Genomic DNA, 24003 nt, shown 5'->3' on the forward strand with positions numbered 1-24003 from the left:
CGTGAGCCGTCTAAACTTGCACACGTACATAATGTATGTGCATTTTTTATTTTTATCAATGCCTTAAAAACAGAGAATTTATGAATTCTATCTGCTTATTTATTTGTTTTCTGCTTATAATATGAAAACGGACTGAGTGAATCGTATTGATTATCATTTTGGCGGGGTGTACTCTTATCTGGCAACCCTTGAACGGCTGTAACAGGTGTAAATCGAGGCGCTGTTGCATTTTCACCAGCCTCGCGTGAGTCAACATGTATTTTGTTGTTATTGAATTGACAAAAATGCGCTATTAACGTGTTTTATACTTTATTTTTTGCAGTTTTGCAAGTTGTCTTCAGGGCTTTTGCTCGGACAAGCGTGAAAACCCGAGTCACGTGCTAAAGAATGATGGAAAAAGTTTTTTAAACAGTTCGTGGACCGGAATGGAGCTTCAGCGACGAAATGTTCCCTTTTGGACGCTACTCGTCGTCTTTTTTGGTGAGTAGGCCTCGTGTGTGTGTCCCGTAGAGCTTTTTGGAATAATTAAATGCATTGAAACATGATCAATTTGGACCTCCAGTGCAAACATTTGGTCTTGAAGTGACACTCATGATGACACAGTGAGGCGTGGGACACAAACATGGTTGCAAGTCAAACATTTGTACTTTGAAACGCGGCCTTGTCTGTCTTTTTTCGTTGTTGTTTTTTAAACCTATGGGTTACTGATTGATAAAACTACTGATTAATGATTGCAACGGTAGCTCGGCGTGGGAAACAAAGCGATTAACTCATTTTCTGTTGCTGAGTGATCATCTTCATGGAGGTTCAATGCAATTAGACAGTTAGTTTGGGCGTTTATCAACGTCAATGGCAGCTAGTTGAAGAAAAACAAGGCGGACGTTGGCAGCGTTTTGCTGTAACACAAGATTTTCCAGTTCTTTCAACATAACAACAAGCTTGTCGCACGAACATAATCGTTTTAAATCATTATGGGTTCCTTGGCTGCATATAAACAACATCAATAACAAAAAATACTATATGGGTGAGATTTAATTGGAATTGAAAATAGCATTTTTTTATGTGGCCTAATTTGCCCTTTGGATTCGAACCGCCTTTTATTTGACGTTAGTGTGTTTACCAATGAGTTCAAACTGAAAGTAATTTTAAGGATGGAGCCATAAATTAAGATTTGTGTTTTATAGCACATTAAAAACCCAGGGCCAAACATAACACAGAAATATGTTATATTTTGATAGATATATTCATAACATAGGGTTGACTAATATTTTTTTCAAGGGTAATGTTCAGTTATTTGAAGTTTGTTGCTCACATTTTTAGAAATATGTTATATTTTGATAGATATATTCATAACATAGGGTTGACTAATATTTTTTTTCAAGGGTAATGTTCAGTTATTTGAAGTTTCTTGTTCACATTTTTGTGATTTTCGTTCCAAATCTATTAAAAAAACATGTTTTATTATAAAAGGCATACCTGAATCCTATGCACAAGCATAAATGTCTGTAGAAAGCAACATTTACATCACTACTTTTAATTTTAAAAATTGCAAATATATGACAAATATCTTGTTAAAAATATATATGCTTTAGATTAAGAGTATATTTAAGATTGGACCAGTGTATTTTATTTGAAAACATTGACATTTTGATTTTCTTTTGTTCATTTTTGGGAGCTTACATTTTTAACTTGCGTCAAATTTAAGTACATACATGCAGTTTTTATTTTTGGCCCTCTGAAATATTTCCCCCTTTACATAGTTATTCATTTTCTGTACTGCTTATCCTTTCGAGGGGGCGTGAGGGTAGCAAATGTTTAATTTTTGAGCCCCCACCAAATTAAATTCACATCGACTATTGCGTTTCAGGCGATGGATTGTGAAATAGTCATCATGCCTCGTCGCAAAAATATAAAGACGGACAAACGAGAAGTTTCAGGGGGGCGAAAAAACCCACGGCCGCACCAGCACAATTTACTTGGCCGAGGTAACAAACAGGCTGACCCGAGTTTGACGAGAAGTGAAAAAATGCCACACGGCTGCATTCTGTTCCGCTGCTTCCCCCACTCCGCGTCTTTTGACACTCAGCACAATGGCACGCAAAGACCCGAAAACATTATCGATACATCAAACTTAGTAATATTTTTTCCCCGTCTTTATTTCATATTAGTAGTTTCTAAATGACTACGGTAATCCCTCAATTATCGCGTCTCCACTTACCGCAAATTCACTACTTTGCGATTTTTTTTCCGCTATTAAAAAAAAAAAAAGTCTTAATAGGAGTGATCCTACTTTGCGATTTTTTGATTATTGCGGCCATGTCTGGTCTACATTAACCACGATATATGAGGGATTGCTGTATAACAAAACAATGGAAAATGCCAAGAGTTGTTTTTCTATCTTACCCGCCACCAAAGATATACAATTTAGTATAATTCTGTGACTGATTGGTCAAGGTAACCCCGTGTAAACATGGATGCATTTCCCCCAGCGGCTAGCGTCCGGGCCGTCTTCATCGAGCCCCTGCAGGCGCTCACGTCGCAGCGTTCGCTGGCCGAGAGCGCCACCCGACTGCCGTGTCGCTACCAAGGCCAAGTCGGCGAGACGGTGGTCCAGGTCACGTGGTACAAGGAGTTGCGCGACGGCACGAAGGACCAAATCATCACCGCCCATTTCGCCGACGGACAAACGGGTAAGCAAATATTCATCGTAAAGCAGGATGTTCAAAATTTCCCTTTAAAAAAATGATCGTATTTTTCAGACGCACCTGAGCATTACCGTATTTTCTCGCATATTACCTTAAAACCGATGAATTTTACAATTTCTCTCGTATAAGACTTGTTACTTTGAAGCTAAAATCTTGAGAAAAATCATCGCATGTGGTATTTCTGTCTTTTATCTGTTTATCTTTTCTCTATTTTGAAATAAATGAACGTATCAGCTGCATTGTCTTGCGTTATGGCGTTTCGTCTTTGTCACCTTGCATTTTTGTGCAGGTCTAATTTATGCGCATATAAGCCATACGCTTGATTCAGTCATCATTTTCTGAGCGACAAATACGGCGTCTATGCGGGAAAATACGGTAGTCGCGCTAGCCAAAGAATGCACAATGAAAGAGGAAAGGAAAAAAAACGAGGCGATTGGCCCGATATCCGATCGCATGATCGAATCCGATCTCTGCTCCCAATGCATTGTGGGACATGTTTTTGTTTTCAAGAGTTCCGAGGGTACGTCAACCGAATGAGGTTCGAGAGCGACAACCCCATCGCAAACTCGGCGCTGCTCCTCCCCAACACGGACGAGTCCGATGACGGCATGTACGCCTGTCACATCTCCACCTTCCCAAATGGAAACTTTGAGAGGCACATCCGTCTCACTGTGTGGGGTGAGTTTTGGGTTTTATTTCTTTTTGTTGCTTTTTGGGGGGGTTGGGATCACAATAAGGGAGTTCTCATGTTGACGGTTCAGGTAAGCTGTGATGTACAAAATTCAATGGAAGAAAAATAACAAGGTATTGTACTTTTAAGAATGTACTCTATAGAATAATATCACGTTTTGTGATTAGTTTCAGTTTATTTTTCTCCAATGTGCGTGAAAGGGGGCGAAAAGGGCTTGGTTGGTTGGTTGGGTGTTTGTTCAAGCTAACTTCCTGTTTTGAAAGTTTAGTAGTTTGCGCGTGAATCACCATCGTGTCTAACCAGTTGGTGCTGGAGATTAAGGTCACAAAAATGTCTTTATCTCCAGAAGGGAAGGTGACATTTTATTATGTGACTTTCTTCCTCCCAAAAAAAAAAAACTACCGAAAAGAATCACTTGCACTATAAATGTTCATTAAATAAACACTGATAATTGGTAGTTTTTTAAAAAAAATGCATAATTGCTTTTGCTACATGTCTTATGTTAATTTGCATTATTCAAAATATAGGTTATATTGTAGTAACTATTTTGATTTTTCCTTGGACAATTGTATTTACTGTTACAAATTGAATGGTGTGTTATTTGAAGTTTGGCTCTAATATTTTGTCATATTTTAGCCAATTATTCATCAATGATTTCCATTTTAGAAGTTTTAGATTTGCTTTATTCTGGACTACATTTGACGTACATTTATTTGATGTCTCCCTTCCAGTCATGCCCATCTCGACGCTGGAGCCGGTAGTGATGGTGGAGGGCCAGTCGTTCCGCGTGGCCGCCTCGTGTCGCGCGGTGGGCCGGCCGCTGCCCGTCCTCTCCTGGGACACCACCGTGCCGGGCAAGTCGCAAAACCGCACCAGCAACGAGGCCGGCTCCATCTCCAGCTACTTCTCGCTGCACCCGCTGCGCAGCATGAACGGCAAGCGGCTGGACTGCTTGGTGCGCCACCCCGGCCTGGAGCGCCCACGTAGGCTCTCCAACCAGATCGTCGTGCACTGTGAGTACGTACGCCTAGATTGCCGGTTCAAGAGCGGCTAGCCAACCATCCAAATACGGCCAACGTTAAGTCACGTATTGTCGACGTAAAGTCTGTGTGAGCGCGTAACTGCTTAACGCGGGATTGAAGTAATTTGGGAGAGAGAAAAAGGTGTAATTTTACAAGATTTACCGTATTTTCTCGCATATACGCCGTATTTGTCGCTAAAAAAAGGATGACGGAATCGAGGCTAAGGCTTATATGCGCACAAATTAGACTTGACATGCACAAAACACCATAACGCAAGATAATGCGGCCGATGCGGTCATTTATTTCAAATTAGAGAAAAGATAAACAGATAAAATGGTAAGCAAAATTTATTTGCACGTCTATGAATGAAATTTAAGGAAAAAAAACATTGTATAAAACATGAAAAAACTCACTCACTTGTGCCTGCCGTTGCTTGCTCAGGGCGCTGCCATCTTACCTTGGGATAACAAACTAGAGCCCTCCGGACACACTTCCTGGTTGTACTGCTCACATGACCTCCTTTTTGAATTTGTCTGCGTGTAGCCGACACCCATTATACGAAGCAACACATGCGATGATTTTTCTTAACATTTTCCCTTCAAAGTAACACTTTTGTACTCCCTATTAAAAACCATGAATACGGAGGTGAAAATTGTGAATCAGGGGGCGGCTTATACGAGAGAAATGGTAAAATTCAACTATTTTAAGGGTACGGCTTATGCGCCGAGGCGACTAATATGCGGTTAAAATACAGTAAGTCGTTTTGTTGTTTTTATGTGAGGTGGATCCGAAGTTGGTAGGTTTCAAGGATATCAACTTTTGACCACGCAAAGTCTGTCTGATGACAAAACTGCTTTTGGCGTAATATTGGGAGATTTTAGTCATACTATGAGGAAAAAGCCATAAAATGATGCGACTTGACTTATTTTGCGTCTGTATTTACCCCAGATCCTCCCGACGCCTCCATCACCGCCACGACCGACAACTGGTTCGTAGGTCTGGATCAGGCGGCGCTCACCTGCCAAACCAGTGGCTTCCCCGTACCCGAAGACGTCACGTGGACATGGTGAGACACGTCGGAGCGCGCAGCCATCACAGTAACGCGAAAGCGTATCATTCTCGTCAATCGAGACGTTGCGCATTTCTCACGAATTGGAGACTATTACTAAGCGCTTAATCATTGCGCTGCCGCAATTTTGGCGAGGATCGTCAACGTGCTAAAACGCATACCGGCTACATACCCTCTATCCATGAACAACATCATGGGGTTAAAGACTCCATTGCAACAAAAATGATTGTCCTATTTGTTTTTCCGACTTACGACACTATACTATAGAGACAAAAAGACAAAATGTTGGTCCACCTGCGTCTCTATTATCCACAGCAGGTTAGGTGGGATTGGTCCCTTGAAATGCGAGCCGACTACGTCCTTGGACTCGGGTGGGGTTGTGGGCAAACTTGACGATGAAGTGATACTTGCGGTGAAACCGGGGGCAACCTAATCCGACCGTCTCCATTCTACGGCCTTTTATCCCACTGAGTGGACCTTTTTAGAAGGAATTGGCTGTGGTTTTGTTCTTCAAATTGCTGCTTACGCTGAATTCGTGCAGAAAATGTAATTCATAATGTGTATGAAATCAAATGGACTTGCTGGACTGATTCATTTGTAGCTTCTATAATGCGAAAATGATATTTGGGGTGAAATATAAGGGCTCTGAACTCAACAGCAATGAAACGTTGACATGATTAATCCACGCAGGAGGGGCGGGGCTCTGCCGGATGGCGTGGCTGCCTCGGGGGCACGCCTCACTTTCGCCCGAGGCTTGCGTCTTAACGACAGCGGCGTCTACCAATGCTCGGTGAGCAACGGCGTGGGCGTGGCCAAAGCGGACTACAAGTTGACGGTGACAGGTGAGCGCTTGTTTTGTTTTCGCGTGTCGATTATGGCGCTGCTGCTTTGGCGCCCCCTCGTGGTGAACATAGCTATCTTAATCTACTTGTCGTACGCGTGTGTTGTTCCCACGTCGACGCGTCACCGCAATGTTTGTTAGCCGCTCTTCTCGCAGAGAAATCTCAACAAAAGGAGGCGTTGCTGACCGACTCGTCCACGCTGATCATCGTGGTCGCCTCGGCGGGCGCCGTCGTTCTGGTCATGGCCGTGGTCGTAGCGCTGCTCGTGCGCTACCACCGACGCCGCAACCAAAAACTGAAGAGTCAGCTCAGCCTCAAATCGTGAGATGTTTGCCAAATGTACATAAAATGTATTTTTTTTTTTTAAATGTTTTTAAATTTTGTTGTTTCTCTTCAGCGAGGAAGTCAACACTTTGCATCGGCAGGCTTCCATTAAGAGGCTCAACTCCGTCAGCTCGGACCCGCGAACGCAGGTAGGCGCCTGCAAAATGGACGATAATTGTTCACTTCAATCGAAAATATTATTTGATCTCATTCTAATTGATTTGAAAAGCGCTAATCATTAATACCTTTTAATTGATATTCGGATGTACTTGATTAACAAACTCTAAATCGCAACATATACTTCCTTTCCTAAGATAAATCACCCTCATTTGCTTACCTCCAAAAAAAATGTTCCCTGTACCCAATGAAGATATTTTTCCGTTTGAACATAATATTTGAACTTGACACTTTTTTCTGTTAATTCACTGTACTAACTTTAGCATTACTGAGCACCCAAATGGATGCCTTTGCAATCATCTCAGAATTATACTCAAAACTGAAGCGAGTTAGAAGTCTTATCCACATCAATTCTTGTTCCCAGTCTGAAGACTACATACTGCTCCGAACAGACAGCCGTATGAAAAACAGCCAGGCCTCGCTGGTGCGCACACACACACACAATTTCCACTTTCACTGCCGGGCGTCTTTTTACGATACGAACACCCGCCACATTTGCCGCCCCGCAGGGACAGCCCATCTACAGAGACAGCCAGTCCACCCTCGGCGGCAGGTGGGCACCCCTGGGGGTGTCGGACGCGGACGGCCGCCCGGTCGCCTGGCACGACGAGGGCGACGACGTCAGGGTGGCCACGTCCGATCCGGGAATGGACGAACTCGGGAGGAGGGACGAATCGTACCAGATGAGCAGAAACATGTCGCTGGTACTGGTCAGCATCTGGCAAAAGAAAATACTCCCACTGCAGAGGCTTTTTTAAGATAATATTACATCAGGGCTTCATGTTTTTCAATTTTTACATTCACCAAACCGCCAGGTTTTTTTTACAGGCTGTGCACTTGTCAGGTCGCCTCATGTTGTTCTTAGTGTGTACACCACGATCATTTTGATTTTTCTTCGTTATTCATGGACAGATCACAATGTCATTTGGATATAGACTCAAGGTTGTTTATGCGTTAATTCACAAAGCTCGATTTTCTTTTGTATCGGGGCTGTAGGTGTGGGTTTAACCAGTAGAGGGCTTGCACACTCTTGAGTTCAGGCTTTAAAGCAAGGGTGTCAGACTCGGGTTGGTTCGCGGGCCGCTTTAACATCAACTTGATTTCACGTGGGCCGGACCATTTTAGATATAATATTTAGATTTTTTTCTTAGAAATGGATTAAAAGAACTGGATTAAAAGCCCCAAATATTCAGTTTTTTTATAGATCTAAAACAATGTTTATTTTGGCTTTTTTATATATATTTTTTAGATTTTACAAAATGATTTTTGAACTAAAAACAATAAAAAAATGGATTAAAAATTACAATCATTGATTTAAAAGGGGGGAAAATCAGGAAATTTAATATACATCTATACTCTTCATTTTAATTTGATCCTAAAACAGAAAGTCGGCACTCATGATTTACTTTCCCGGGCCACACAAAATGATGTGGCGGGCCAGATTTGGCACCCGGGCCGCCACTTTGAAACTGCTTTAAAGCATGCAAGTACTTGTTTTTACATGATACATTTGCCTTTTTCCTCAATTCAATGACATATATATAGATATATATATACACACATACATACATATGACATATTTTTATAGCATTACTTTAAGTATATAGACACTATAATGAACCGTGTCTTCTTGCAGGATTCCGGTCTCTCGTCCTCGAAAGTTCCACCAGACGACACGGCGGTGCCGAGAACCTCGCCGGACGTGTGCGAGACAGCGTCCCCGTCGGAAGACAACTGGTGTCCTCCTCCGCCACCGCCACCGGCGGAAACCTTCGCCGACGGGCCGGATGGCGGCGAGGACGGTGACGGCGAGCCTTATCATCTGTCAGAAGCGCTGACCAATCATTTCTACTACAGCAACGGTGTCCTCCGACCGCGGCCACACGCCAACGCCATCTTGATGCACCCTAACGGTCAGGTCATATAGCACTCCTCTTAATACGTAACCCGATGAAGAATTTGGATCGTTAAGACCGTACGTACTAATGCGTAAATGTGGTTCTCGTGGCTAATCCCCAAAAATCTCTCTGGCCAAAGTAGGACCTGCCATCTGGGCTGAAACTTTTGAGAGGTACACTTTTTTTTGGTTATTTTTTTTAATTGCAGTACCTAATAACGTTTTCGCCGAAACGTTGAACTTTTGGACGACCCAATGTAAAGTCTGTGGAGTCCCAGGTTCTTTTTCCAGGCCACAGACAGGGATCCTATGTACAATTCCCGTAGGAGAACACCTGGTTTTCACCTTCCGAACTCTTCCACCCAAACAAGAAACATTTGGAGAGCCAATGGGTGTGTGAACTGCGGGAATGAACCCACATTTAGTCCCAGGGGAATTTACTGAAGCCAAAACAACTCTCATTGGAACTCTTTCGTACCCGGATTTCCTACTATCAAGATTTAAAGGTGAGATGTACAAAAAAAATGTAGTACAGTGCTTGTTTCTTTTATTACAACAGGATGGGATAGGTGTAAAAATGTCACTTTTTGACATCTTAAACCGTATCAGTACTTTCTGTTTTGTATTTAAACTTTAATTCCACTTAATGTTTACACCTGAAACGATAAGATTTAATGCCATTTCTGAGCTACGTGTATTATATACATATAGTGGGAGGTTCAAATGCACAGTGTAAACTGAATGCATTGTGTAATGCGCAATTAGTACAGAAAGAATATGTTGGACAAAAAATGGTTTGATAACATTGTGAATAGGAAAGTGTTAAAGGGAATCTACATTCTGTTTGCTTTTGAGGCCAACATTTTTCAGGGGTCATTTATAGGTTTTGTTAAAGGCTAATTCCTATACTATATTGAACATATAGGGGATTCCAAAAAGCATGACTGTAAAAAATTAACTATGCTGATTTCCGGACAAGTTGTAACCCCTTCTAGTTATGCTAACTCAAAAGCCCAAATTGTTTTTTAGCACCCCAAATGAAAAACAGTTTTTTTTTTACATGTTTTTATTGAAGAAGAAAAAAAACAATTCGAAAATATAAATAAACAAGAATGTAACAGATTGTTCTCATGAAATCTCATGCTCATCCAATGTAGTACATTCACATGTCCAAGTCGCATTCCCGCAACAGTCTTTTTTTTAGTAGGTTAATTTCCAAAATCTTTACTGTGGCACTGTTTTGCACAAATAGTGATTAATCAGCCAGCGCACTCAATCTCCGTAGTTGTAGAGTTGGGTAGCGCTCATTTGCCGTATTGGCTCCAGGCAAAATTCCATTTTTTTGGGGAGCCACGGTAAGGTTTAATTTACAGCCCCTCCAAAACTGACGTTTGTTATAAAGTACATTAATTGTCCTACCTGGTTCCCAGGAACTGTACTTGGTAGCTTAGCTTTGTCTTAAAAAAAATAAAAATCTTTAGTTACTGTCACTTGCCACATGACAAATATTAACCGCTAAAAAAAGTTTGCTTTTTTTTTCAATGTGCCCCATCCGTCCACCAAGTAATTTCAGGCTCGCATGAGACAGTTTACCAATTTATTCAGATGACGTTCGCCCCCTAGTGGTTAGCCGACAAACGGTTGAGAAATTGCAGCCAAAATCTGATTTAATTGTCCAGCCCTACTATCAACTCACGACTTTTGACAAACGTGATTGGAAAAACTCCCTTTATAAATGCTTAATTTACCTTTTTTCACTGAGGCCCAGGAGCCTCATATTGCACCAGTGGAAAGAATTTCTGCTTCGACTGTGCAAATACTGGGTTAGAAAAACCGCGTCACCTAAAATATGAACATCCGGCAGCTAAACTTGTAGCTTAGCAGTCGCTGAACGTGACACGACATGGTTGTGGCACGAGTTTAAAAAAAAACAACAACAAATAAATAAATAAAAAATCACCCAAACGACATATCTCAAAACAAGTAAATTGGGGCACTTGTAAATTGACGTACCAGTAATTTTGTACGCTTGGTAGCCAAATCCAAGCACGAATACACAGCAGACGGCTCGCCATTTTGTGTCTTGCAGCTCAGTTTCTTGTCAAGTGTTTCTTCAGGTCGCCCTCTCTGCTCTTTGAGGGTCTTTGAGGGTCACTGAGGGGCTAAAGATTCCTTGTGTGTGCGCTGGTGCGTGCGTAGGTTGCTCCTCTGAGAGAACGACTTGCCGCACACGTCACACGTGTACGGTTTCTCGCCCGTGTGGATGCGCTGGTGGATCTCCAGGTGGCTGACTCGGTCGAAGCTCTTGCCGCAGAAAGGACAGATGAACCACTTCTCCTTGACGCGGCGCCCCGACACCCCTTTGCCCAGCCTCGGGTCATCCAAGACGAAGATGCCGTCGTCCGGCTGGAACTTCCCCGAGAGGAAAGAGTCTCGCCTCTCGTCCGAGCGCCCGGGGGGATGACTTTGTCTTAAAGTCCCAGGAACCCTGGAATGAGTGGACGCGGCGTGTCTGGCGTCCCCGAAGAACCTGTCGGAGGAGTCGTCCAGGATGTCCAAGGCGTTCTCGATGAGGAAGATCTCCGAATCCACGTTTTGGGAGTTGGAGGCCAGGAACAAGTCGGCCTCCTCGGCCGTGTCGCTGTCGTCCACGGAAACGGACGACCAGATGCGACTCTCTTCTTGGTCCTCGGCGGCGACGTCCACGCCGCGGACCGAAGGCCCGTCGGCGGGGGCGGGACCCTCGGGGTACCTGCCGTCCTCCACGATCATCACGTCGTCTTCGTCGTCCTCGCGCTTGACGGGGGAGTCCGCTCTTGGGTTTTCCCGAAGGGGCGGAGCCTCTCTGTGACTGGTCAAGGGCTCCGCCTTCTCTTTGGTGCTTTGCTCAGGTGATGAAATGATATCAGCAGGTGAACCTGGAATAATGAAAATGTTGAAGTGTTGGAAAAAAACTCAAGAAAGAAATGCTTTTAATTTGACAAGACCTTTTCATTTCTAAATGAAAGGAGCTATCATTGATGGTTAGTTTTCAAAAGTTCTATTTTTTGCAATGCCATGAAAATCGTTATACCTCTGGTGACATTCGCTACTTTAAAATGCTTTGTTGTGGCTACGTAATCCAAAACTAACATCGTACGGTAGCCCTATGAGGACATTTTTTTTTGTTTTTGTTTACTTTAACACGGTTGCATTGGACCGGGTTGTCGTAATACGAGTATATTCCAGCAAATTTGAAAGTTTCGCCTAAACTTTAAACACGTACACGTAGAGAATATTTAACGAGGGAATTAAAAGAGACAAAATGTTATGTTTTCACCATCAGCGGAGGCGGCGGCGGTGGGCGGCTGCTGGTCCTGTCGCCGCTCCCCGACGGAGGAGCCGAGCGCCGGCGGAGACACGTTGGCGTCTCGCCGCTGGTTCTCCAGCAGCATCCTTTCCAGAACTTCCACTTCTCGCTCCCGACGGCGGAGCTCGGCGTGGACCAGGGCGAAGGCGTCTTCCCACAACTGCGCGATCTCCAGCACGGCCGCTTGGGCGAGCGTTTCCATGATGGAGGCTAACTTAGTCTGGAAAGCAGTGCCGTGAGTCGGTTGCGTCGACATGACGGATGCGCAGGTATGGCGATATGTTCGGATGTAAAAACTTGGCTTTTCTCACGTTTGGTGGTTTTGTACCTGGAGTTTTAATTATTAATGGCCTCCCTAGCGAACAGAACCCAGATTAGTGTAGTAGAATAGAAACAGGAAGTCATCGTGATCACGTGACGAGCCTGCAGCGACTGTGATGGGACAAAATTTGTCCACCCATTACAAACGTACACAATTGTAAATCGCGTCGTATGTTTTATAGACTAACTAAAATTTGATTGACAGCTAGATTTGCTGATCTCAATGATTTGGCCTCGGCCTCATAGACGCGGCTGTCCAAAATATGCGAAAAGCTGTATCTTCTCCATTCGACCGCCAAGCGGCGCTGTGGTTGCACTGTACCGAGATGAACGTTTAGAGTAGACCATAAATGATACTTTATCTAAGGCTAGATGCGTCGTCACTCGTCGGCCATCTTGGTTCGGAATTATTCGCTAAACAGTCAACAGAACATATTGAAATTGAAAATTTTCGACATCTAGCCTTATCAATGTGATATCTAGTGTTTAGACGCACCTGGCTTGATTTCACGTATTCTCGTTTGGGTCATGGGTAAGCAGACTAAAAAGCCGTATAAAGCTAGCATTACAGAACTAAAGATTGTTGTTTAAAATGGTTATAGAAAGCAGATAGGATGTTTTGCTATAAGGGGATATAAATAAATTAAATGAATACGAATATAACCACAAGATTTGTAGGACCGCTATATTGAAAACGCTTCGACATTTATGTTTGCATTCTCGTTTCACTCTTTCGTCCACCTTACATATTTGAAGGTTTTTAAGAAGCTTTTGTATGTGAAAGATAAATATCAGAGCGAATACCTCGTGTGTAAACATATCTAATTGAATGGCTTTTGGAAGTACGTAGAGGCGCGTCTGGAAGAAAAGCCTGATTGGCCAAGTGATCTGTCAATCAAATGTAGGCGGGCTCGTTGAGGGGGACTAAGGAAGAGCGACGACGATTGAGCAAGCTGTCAAACGGCAACCATCGCGGCTGAATTATCGCTGCGGGCGGAGAAAAACAGAGAACATGCCTCCACTGGTGGGAAGGAGAACGTTGTAGAGTAGACCGAGCATTTCTGCAACGCCATCTTAGGCAAGCGTGAGGGGGAAAGTAGTGTAGCGTTGGGCGAGCTAGCCACTACGTTTCTGCTAATTGGAGTTTGTTGACAAACGAGCTAAGGTAGCCGAGCTAGCTTCCAACGCCGAGTTATGACGGACTTGTAACTCGGGGAAAAAAACGCTCCTATTTACCATTTCTTTGCTACGGAATTCTCCAGAATGAGCTCCGATCTGCAAGTGCAAACAGGTAAGTCTGCTCTTTTGTACAAAGATAAAATGAAATTTCTATTTCTTGCCTCGATAACTTTGTTTCATATTTGTTTGCGTTGGGCTGACCGAGTCGATATAGTTGACACATTGACGACGATTGGCGTCCAATCCCTTTCCACTCGGAGTGCCACTGACGGCAAAAGACGTCAAACCTTTTTCTCTTGCAGGGCTTTCAGTGAGATCACGTTTCAGTGCCTTTGACGCCCATAGTCGTCCAATATATTGAGACTGGAATGGGCTGGCAATGATGTCTCGTGAGATTGGACGGCTATCGCCGTCATTGGCAACCCTTGAGCTATTAAGGTCGCTTTGAAGGAAAACCCCCTTCGGCATCCCGATAATAAGCCCCCTGACCCCCGCGGAGGCGACTCATTAATGTCGCCGGAGCCCCCGCGGAATGACGGCTATGCCGCGTAACGCTGCACTTTGGAACCAGATGGTCATCGGATAAGCTGGAGTTGCGCTCTTTCTTCGCTCCTTTCAATGTCAGCTTGCTCAGGTATCCTGCAGCGGTGCGCTTAGTGGACTTTGGAAATCGGACCGGCTGAATTTCCCCCTTGGAGCTATTTCTTAGAGCGGAAGTTGCCAAACAACTCTGCACGTTGAAGTGCATTTCTGTGGGGAAGAAGTACAGGTATCTCGTGGGGGATTGCTTTTAGACCTTTAGATCAACTTTTGGGTTGCCAGAGCTGATCCCAAGACTTGGTCGCCAGTCAGCCGTAGGGGAGACAAACGTCCATAGGCACTCAGAATCTAACCCTCCACCAGCGGAAATCGAGCCCAGGTCAGGCGAGTGAAACTCTACGGCAGGGGTCCCAACTCCGGTCCGCAATTGCTCCAATCCTGTCTGTTTTTTTTCATATCTCCCTCCTCTACCACAGCTGAATCAAATGATCAATTCATCAGGAGGTTGTTCAGAAGCTTGATAAGGATCCTGGTGATTTGATTCAGTTGTGTCGGTGTAGGGAAACATGGAAAACAGACTGGATTTGGGGGTTGAGGACCACCAGAGTTGGGCATCCCTGCTATACACCATCAGGCGGCTTAAATAATACTTGTTTTTGTTTAAAAAAACAAACAAACTGTAATCATAAACTGATTTGAACGTCCAGTTTTTGGATGTTTATTTATTTTATGATGCTATGATCTTCTACTGCCAGTTTCAATGAATTTAGACGTCTATCGCTGTCAATAATCAATTAATTAATATATTGATATGACTTTCACCTTGTCCTTTTGCATGACTTCAAAAATACAGTCGGTTATACAAAGCATTATGGGGTTTGACACCATAAAAAAGATGGCCTTCCTTTATTGTCTTTTATGGTGTTCCTGAAAGCAGTTATGCAATATATCAAGCAATATGCATCCAAAGTTTTTACCTAAAGTTGCTATCTGACTATCGGCAAAAGTACTCCGTTCCAAAGTAGACCTAAATGTACTTTTGTGAGAGGATGAGGGTTTAACACCAAGAAAAGGATTGGACCAAACAATATAGTGTTTTATATACAATATAGTATTTTAGTGGGGAAAAAGTATCAAGTTTAATTGCACAAAGGTGAATAGATATCTGTTCTTAGACGTAGGAAAGAAAAGTATGGCGCATTTGGTCTTTATTTTTCCTAAAAATATGTAATAACGATATAAATAAAGTTTTATCGTTGACCTCTGTGGGGTGATTTATTACTGACAGCCCCTATTAGCGTGTAATCCAGTGGAACACATCTGGGTGGTGTATAAATGGGTGTACCCAAACCCCCAACCCCGGACCGCTCCCCGAGGACGCCCATCTGGTTTACACTAACAACAGGCCACTTTGAAATGGCGGAAAAAGAAAGTCCCAGTCCAATTTCTCTCCCTCTTTCGCCTCCTTGGGGTGTTTCCAATGATGGATATGTACAAAGGGTGTAGTTTAGGCGAGCAAATAGAGAAGGAACATGCGCATGTTCCTTTCTCAAATAAAACGTGTGATAAAGCCTGTTTTTGGATTTAAGATTGGTCGTTCTTTATTGATTCCCCATAGAGGAACTTTATAGTCAGAAGTATAAAGAAATTATAGAAAGTGTTAAATGGCCCCGATTGGAATTGGTTTAAACATCAGGTTTTAAAAAAAAATTAAGTGCCGTATTTTCCGGACTATAAGCCATACTTTTTTTCATAGTTTGGCTAGGCCTGCGAATTGTCTTTTTTTCCACTGTGACCGCTAAAAGCTTGTAATGTTTTGCTTTTTAGGCTTCAGTTTTTTATGGATATAAAATGTTTATTTGAGGGTTTTTTTTCTTAGTAAGGGAAAATGCCTTTTAATCATTTGTTTTTCATTTCAAAAGGAAACAAAACTTATATTTGAGCTTTTTTTTCTTAGTAAGGGAAAAATGCCTTTTAATCATTTGTTTTTCATTTCAAAAGGAAACAAAATATTTTTGTAATTATGTTCATTAAGAAAGTGGAAAACAGAAAAAAAAATAGATTTAATTTATATTTTACAAAATGCCTTTTGAACTTCAAAAAATGCATTAAAAAAATCAGGAAATATAATATACATCTATAATCTTCATTTGAATTTAATCCTAAAGCAGAAAGTCCGCACTCATGATTTACTTTCTCGGGCCGCACAAAATGATGCGGCGGGCCAGATTTGGCCCCCGGGCCGCCACTTTGACACCCGTGGTGTAAAGAAACGCACCAAATTTGAATTCCTCGCAATGTATTTTAGCAGGAATTTGAATGTTGACGTTACGTACCGAATACAAATGGCGTCACAGATTACGCGCCGTGCCGCCAGATGTTTCCAATCGAGCTCCACGTCGAATGGTAATTGCCGTCTATTCTCGGCGGCGGTGGCGGCGGCGGTGTTCAAAACAAGCGCGCCCCCTGCTCGTCTATTCTCGCCGGTGAAATTAGAGAGGCCAGTTGGAGGCCTGGCCTCGGGTGTTTTTCTTGGCACGCCGCGACGTGTCTCGGCGTACGAGTCGTAGGGAAAAGCAGCCCAGGAGGGGACCAGGAGCCTTTTAAGGACACGGCCATCTCGCCGCTGTTTTAGCGACGGCGCTAGAACGCAACAGACGCCGTTTTTAGGTCGGGATCTCGTGACCCCGCGACTTGGCTTCGCTTTAAACAAGGCGTTTCTTGATTTTGATGAGCGTATTTTTTTTTATAATGCCACTGGAGTTCTTGGCGCTATTAAAATACACAATGATGAGTTGTGTTCGTGAGTTCAAGAAGTCCCGGAGCGGGAAAAAATTCAAATCAAAGGGATTGAATGATAAACAACCTGTGATTATATTATGATATACGGTCGTGGGGTGTCTGGAAATTTGGGATTGGGGTGAGCAGTTCATTGCGTGGTGGCGTCAGGGGGGTTGGAGTTGGGAGGTTTGGGGTTCATTTAGTTTTTGAATGTTTAGGGCAGGGGTGTCAAACTCATTTTTTTGGTTGTGGGCTACGTCATTTTCGATTTCATCTGCAGGGCCGTTGTGTCTTCCTAAGAGGCTGCCAAAATTAATTGGTTAACGAATTGACAGAATTTCAGATCATGCTTTTTTTTGTACATTCAAATTAGTATGAATCTTCTGCAACATAAGACCTTGATTCTGTCATCTTTTTTGTTACAAATAGGGCTTACATGCGAGAAAATACGGTAAATGCTTTTATTTTCGACACTGGATCTGTAAAACTCGAATTTTGTGAGTTCTGTAATTTAGAGAATTGGAGTTTTGGTAGTTTCAGCATTTCAGATAGTGTTGATTGATAGATCATTTTTGGACCTTCAAATTAGTACGAATCTTCTGCAATATAAGACGTACCCTTGATTCAGTCATCTTTTTTGTTACAAATACGGCTTATATGCGAGAAAATACAGTAAATGCTTTTATTTTCGACACAGGATCTGTAAAACTAGAATTTTGTGAGTTCTGTAATTTAGAGAATTGGAGTTTTGGTAGTTTCAGCATTTCAGATCGTGCTGATCGATAGAGCATTTTTGGACGTCCAAATTAGTATGAATCTTCTGCAATGTAAGACGTACCCTTGATCCAGTCATCTTTTTTTGTTTGTTACAAATACGGCTTATATGCGAGAAAATACGGTAAATGCTTTTCAGATCGTGCTGATCGATGGAGCATTTTTGGACATTCAAATTAGTACAAATCTTCTGCAATGTAAGACGTACCCTTGTATTGTATGTGAGAAAATATGCTAAATGCTTTTATTTTCGACATGGGATCTGTAAAACTAGAATTTTGTGAGTTTAGAGAATTGGAGTTTGGGTATTTTTTGTGATTATCGATTGTGGGTGAACTTGAGGGTAGTTTAGGGTAGCGTGTCTAGAATTTTAGGATTGGGGGATTTACGGTTGGGATGAAGGTTGGTGTAGTCAGAAGTGTTGGGCTTGAGGTCTAGGTTCTTATCTCTGAAAGTTTGGGGTGGGGGTGCTTTGGAGTGCTTTATGGTGATGACGTTGAAGACTTGTTAATGGATCTGTTTTGTTTTGGAGGCTTCCAACCCTCATTTTGGTGGAAGAAAAACGTGCTGTTTCTGAAATGGAGAAAGTATTTATGAGCTGAGATAAAAGCAACCTTTTGCCCCCGTAGACTTCCTTTCGGTCCAAGTTGTTCAATAAAACAGAAGGTACAAAGGTTCATGTCACCTGAGAGCCATTGACTTGACTAATCTCCTAACAATCACCTATTCTTACAGCCGTTCTGTTTCCGAGCTTTATGGGGAAGTGCTCGTGAGAGCCCTTCCACTTGAGATATCTGGAAAAGAACTCTCAATACATCATTTGTGTGTAATCATTCTAGTTGCTATGAATAGAGAAATCATAATAAAAAATCACATCTATGGAAATTGTACTCAAAAAAAGTGGTTAAAGTGTGAATTCATATACTTGGAATGAAACCTTATGTTTTTCATACTTTCTGTCTAGGTCTTGACCGACTCTCCTCTCAACATGTGAGAGCCCCCCAACCACGGAGGACCCCCCTCGCTGCGAGCGGCCGCCGCTGAGCCCTCCTCGGCAAGCGGACGACAATCCGGCGCTCTTGTCATGTGGGTACAAGGCGGAAGGACACTCCCGTTGCCGTCTTTATCGCCATCGCCATGGAGCGGAATAAACGCAACTCGATCGCCGCGTTCCCCACCAGACCCGAACGCCTCGCCGAGGATAGAGACGGAGGGCTAGGGGGGTGCGAGATGGGAATGGCCCCGCCTTCGCAGGTTCGTCCCAGAAAATATTTTATATGAACATATGCCGCCCGATAATGCCCTGTATTTTTATTGAACTGTTTTCGTGTATACGTTCAATCTGATATATTTAATTGACATCAAAATATGAAACATTTCAAAATCCACTCCTTCTAGATCACATGTGTCAAAGTGGCGGCCCGGGGGCCAAATCTGGCCCGCCGCATCATTTTGTGTGGCCCGGGAAAGTAAATCATGAGTGCCGACTTTCTGTTTTAGGATCAAATTAAAATGAAGAGTATAGATGTATATTAAATTTCCTGATTTTCCCCCATTTAAATCAATAATTGTAATTTTTTAATCTTTTTTTTTTGTGTTTTTAGTTCAAAAATCATTTTGCAAAATCTAAAAATATATTTAAAAAAAGCTAAAATAAACATTGTTATAAATCTATTAAAAACGGAATAGTCAGGGCTTTTAATCCAGTTCTTTTAATCCATTTATTAAAAAAATATCTAAATATTATATCTAAAATGGTCCGGTCCACATGAAATCGAGTTGACGTTAACACGGCCCGCGAATCAACCCGAGTCTGACACCCTTGTTCTAGATGATTTATTTTATCTAAATATATATAAAGACTTGATTTAATGAAGGCAATACCTAATCCACAATAGTAGAAATGATGATGCCACTACTCCCATCCAGGTGGGCAGGGTTTGCCCTTCGTCCTACCGGGCCCTGATCAGTGCCTTCTCCTGCCTTACACGCCTGGACGACTTCACCTGCGAGTGGATCGGTTCCGGCTTCTTCTCCGACGTTTACAAGGTGGGTGCAAAGCTATTGGCTATCAGTCACACAGTATGAGAATATTCCTACTGCACTTTGGTTTACGCCTGGGTCAACAACGTTATTTAAAAACTTGTTGTTTTGGTCCCAATGTCATTGTTAAAAACTTTTTACTGGTCAAAACAGTCTTCCGTAAATTTATTTTGATCAAAACAACTGTTTAGGCTACTTACTCAGGCTTTTGGTTGATTTGATTTGATTCACCACTCGGCAAAAGCCTTCATTTGGCAAAGTTTGTGTTTTCTACGCAATGTATTTCCTATTTTCCCAATTAAAAATGATTAAATTTCCTAGAAAAACAACAAAAAACGCTAGCCGCCATAGCAAAGAAATTAATGGATCAAAAAAGGTCTACCTTCTGCTACATCACTTCTGATTACAACTCTTTTTTTATTGGCCAGAAGCAAAATGGGATTAAAACTGTTTCCTGCTTTTTGGGGCTTTATTTTACCAAGAATAAAACTAAAGGAAGTGGTTCAGTCAAGTCCAATCTACCCTCTGACGGCGGGGCTTTAAAATGTCATTTGACACTCCATTGCCAAACGTGAGTTTTTATTTTAAAAATGATACGGTGATTTCCACACTAGAAAATAGGAAAGTCTTGTTCTGTAATCATTAAAACCGGCCAAGAAGATTGTATACTCATCTTAGCAGGGGGTTGACTTTAGAAAATGGGGAAAAGATGGGGGATGTGAAGTGTGAGGGGGTCGCAAGATGAACATTGGGGGCGACGCTCCTACTGACGACTGACCATCTGTTCTTCCTGCTGTCCGGCCAAGCCACGCCCCTTGATTTTTTTTCAAGCAGGCGTGCTCACATTAAGAATTTAAGCTAAAACGTTATACACTATCCACCCTTTCGAACTTTTTAATACTTTAGAGAAGTGATGTCCAAACATAAAATTGCCAATTTGAATCCGGTTTTTTTTGTATGTTACAGATGTTTTATACCTTATTTAATTTAATAATCAATTTTGGCATGTCTTCCAAATTACTCTGCCAATGACATGGCATCCTAAACAATTTAATACGAACCATTTTTTATTTTACACAGTTATTCTATTAAACTTTTTTTTTTTTATTAAAGTAATGCTATTTCCTCATTTGGTGTGTCCCTGAAAACGCTCTCAACCGCGGATATTTTTTGTTTTGTTTTCCGGTAAGTGCATCGTACCCCTCCAAAATGTTTAAACTTGCATTCAAGGTTTTTGTGTGTATTCGGATGCTACTTTTCCCAATTTGTTAAAATTTAAATTGATGTATCCGTTTCATATTTGGCGGTCTAAATTCTGTTGCTAGGGGAAACGGCACCATTTGTTCATCAAACTGCGAACGTCGATGTTTTGGTCTAAAACAGGGGTGTCAAACTCTCATTGGTTCGCGGGCCGCATTAACGTCAACTCCATTTCATGTGGGCCGGACCATTTTAGATCTAATATTTAGATTTTTTTAAAATAAATTGATTAAAAGAACTGGATTAAAAGCCCTAAATAGTCCGTTTTTCTAGATCTAAAGCAATGTTTATTTGAGCTTTTTTTTTCTTAGTAATGGAAAATTTCTTTTAATCATGTTTTTCATTTCAAATGGAAACAATATATTTTTTAATTATGTTCAATATTAAAGTGGAAAACGGAAAATATCTATATTTATTTTTAGATCTTACAAAATGCACTTTGAACTAAAAACACAAAAGAAATACAATTGGATTGAAAATATGGCAATGATTGATTTTAAAAACGGGAAAATCAGGAAATGTAATATACATCTATACTTTTCATTTGAATTTGATCCTAAAACAGAAAGTCGGCACTCATGATTTACTTTCTCGGGCCGCACAAAATGATGCGGCCGGCCAGATTTGGCCCCCGGGCCGCCACTTTGACACCTGTGGTCTAAAAAGTGCACTGCAGTTTTTTAATTCGATGATATCGTATGGCGTCGGCCTCACAGTATGAGACCTGGGTTCAAATCCAGGTCCGTCCACCTGTGTGGAGTTTGCATGTTCTTCCTGGGCCTGCGTGGGTTTTCTCTGGGTACTCCGGTTTCCTCCCACATTCCAAAATCATGCATAGGCTGATTGGACACTCTAAATTGCCCCTAGCTACGAGGGATTAGTTGTTTGTCTCCTTGTGCCCTGCAATTGGCCGCCTCTGGACCAAAGTCAGCTGGGATAGGCTCCAGCACCCCTAGTGAGGATAAATCGGTTGGGAAAATGAGATGACATATCGTATGGTATTTTTTATTTATTTTTCCATTCAGCAACTGCTTACGTTGTACTTGTAGCTGCCGCTTTTGCGCCAGCCACTCACCCAACATTTTATGAGCGTTGTGTAATGGCGAGATAGCGCCACCCGCTTATCAGCGTGTGCAACAAAAGGCGAGCCTCGCTCGGTTACGTGAGCGTTACCTAACCATCGGACGGATGAATGGAAAGGAAAATCCCGATGATGCCCAATCATTGTGTATCGATCCGCCTGTGTTGTTCCGTTCTCAGAGGGCTGACCTCGCGTTATTTTTTTAATTTATTTTTTTCCAATGTGCGCAATGTTTCCAACGATGGTTAATCAATGGCCAACGTGCCGCTTTGCAGGTGTGCCACCGCGCGTCGGGCCAGGTGATGGCGCTCAAGATGAATAAGCTGAGCAGCAACAGGGCTAACATGTTGAGAGAAGTGCAGCTGATGAAGCGACTCTCGCACCCCAACATACTCAGGTATGGTCCCGCGTCAATGTCAATTATTACAAAAAATGGAAGTCAAGAAATGTATGAACTGAAATAACGTTCTTTACAATGAAGGGGCTACGTGGAAAAATGTATTTTTCAAGAACCATATTTTTCGGACTATTAGTCGCACAATGAAGGTTATGATTGAGTCGTATTTTAGGGGGGGGCTGTTTTTATATTTGATCAGAAACCAAAACGAACATGCGTCGAAGTAAAAAGATCGGAGAAAAACTGGCTAAATAGGCAACCTTTACTGTTTTAGTTTTTGGGATGACTATAGTCTAAGTCAACTTGATTTCACGTGGGCCGGACCATTTTAGATATAATATTTAGATTTTATTTTTTTTATAAATGGATTAAAAGAACTGGATTAAAAGCCCTGAATATTCAGTTTTTTTATAGATCTAAAACAATGTTTATTTTAGCTTTTTTAAAAATATATCTTTAGATTTTGCAAAATAATTTTTGAACCAAAAACACAGAAAAAAATGGATTAAATAATTACAATTATTGATTTAAAAGGGGGAAAATCAGGAAATCTAATATACATCTATACTCTTCATTTGAATTTGATCCTAAAACAGAAACTCGGCATTATGATTTACTTTCCCGGGCCACACAAAATGATGCAGCGGGCCAGATTTGGCCCCCGTGCCGCCACTTTGACACATGTGGTCTAAGAAAACAGGCTTTTGGTGGTCAAAGAGAAAAAAAACAAATTGAAAAAAAAGTGCAACTTATAGTCCGGAGGATACGGTAACAGCTCACTGCAATTTAAAGTGAAGTCATTTGTTTAGTCATAGTAAAATATACAATTTAAATAATTTCACAGTGTATTTCTTCCACCAGATCGTTGTTTATATTTATTTATTTTTCCATTCTGCGTGAGTAGGGGGCGTACACGCATAATTATGTGTGTGTTTGTTTTACAATGCCATCTTTGTTGTGTTTGCCTCTGCAGTAGGTTGTGAATTTCTGTGTGTCGTGGGCCGACACTGAAGGGGCTCGTTGTTGCGCTCCAAACAAGACCACCTTTTCTTTGGCTCATGGCAAAGCCTTCATAATTGTTTATTCGCAAGTCGATCACACACTAAACCAAAACATAAATCATCACACACACCTCCCAAATCTGCCAAGTGTGTTGCGAAAAAGGGAAAAACCAAAATGATCCATTTGAACATTAAACTCGACGTCTTTGTAGTTATTCCGATGAATACTGGTTGAACGGGATTTGCAAATGACTGGATTCTGCGTTTATTTGTCCGTTTAGCGCAACATCTCGACTTCATGACGTCAAAATGGATGCTTCTCTCCCAACTCATTTAAAGGGAAATCGTGTTTGAGCATGTTTGTGGAGAGAGACGCTAGTTTGCAGCACAATTCGACAAGCCATGGAAAGAAGAATAGTCTTGTTAGAAGAAACTCTTGTCTTGTCTGGTCTTGTCTGCTGCCGCTAGAACTTCGGGAATTCCTTCTCTACTTTTCTTATATTCCCCCTGAATTAGTTCCTCTTATTTTTGTTGCAGCGTACAGCTAATA

General features: G+C 42.0%; 3 protein-coding genes across 8 annotated transcripts in view; 2 read left to right on the top strand and 1 right to left on the bottom strand.

Moving 5' to 3' along the window:
• Positions 1-9849, top strand: nectin4b (nectin cell adhesion molecule 4b). 4 transcript variants are annotated; one of them, XM_077614440.1, is made up of 12 exons: positions 1-244; positions 323-480; positions 2490-2690; positions 3216-3383; positions 4128-4409; positions 5367-5484; positions 6178-6329; positions 6470-6650; positions 6727-6802; positions 7195-7254; positions 7340-7540; positions 8467-9849. In XM_077614440.1, the coding sequence occupies exons 2-12, from the start codon at positions 426-428 to the stop codon at positions 8755-8757; spliced, it is 1785 nt and encodes a 594-aa protein (XP_077470566.1). In that variant the 5' UTR covers positions 1-244; positions 323-425; the 3' UTR covers positions 8758-9849. The 4 variants fall into 4 exon arrangements, with proteins under 4 accessions (XP_077470566.1, XP_077470568.1, XP_077470569.1 ...); XM_077614442.1 differs by having other exon boundaries at positions 106-244; positions 7340-7534; XM_077614443.1 differs by having other exon boundaries at positions 106-244; positions 6485-6650.
• tesk2 (testis associated actin remodelling kinase 2) overlaps positions 9102-24003 on the top strand; it is a 22718-nt gene continuing 7816 nt past the window's right edge. Inside the window, exons 1-5 of one of the 3 annotated variants that reach the window (XM_077614436.1) lie at positions 9102-9233; positions 12053-13688; positions 18636-18925; positions 19601-19720; positions 22331-22452. In XM_077614436.1, coding sequence (XP_077470562.1) covers positions 18809-18925; positions 19601-19720; positions 22331-22452 — 359 coding nt within the window. In that variant the 5' untranslated portion in view covers positions 9102-9233; positions 12053-13688; positions 18636-18808. Of the gene's footprint in view, positions 9234-12052; positions 13689-18635; positions 18926-19600; positions 19721-22330; positions 22453-24003 lie in introns of those variants that run through there. The other 2 variants (XM_077614439.1, XM_077614438.1) reach the window with 2 other exon arrangements.
• On the bottom strand, positions 9853-12858 carry LOC144085321 (uncharacterized). The gene is made up of 2 exons (XM_077614444.1): positions 12047-12858; positions 9853-11645 (listed from the first exon to the last, which is right to left on the bottom strand). The coding sequence occupies exons 1-2, from the start codon at positions 12330-12332 to the stop codon at positions 10879-10881; spliced, it is 1053 nt and encodes a 350-aa protein (XP_077470570.1). The 5' UTR covers positions 12333-12858; the 3' UTR covers positions 9853-10878.

Source organism: Stigmatopora argus, chromosome 12 (assembly GCF_051989625.1).
Source record: "Stigmatopora argus isolate UIUO_Sarg chromosome 12, RoL_Sarg_1.0, whole genome shotgun sequence".
NCBI classification, from domain to species: domain Eukaryota; kingdom Metazoa; phylum Chordata; class Actinopteri; order Syngnathiformes; family Syngnathidae; genus Stigmatopora; species Stigmatopora argus.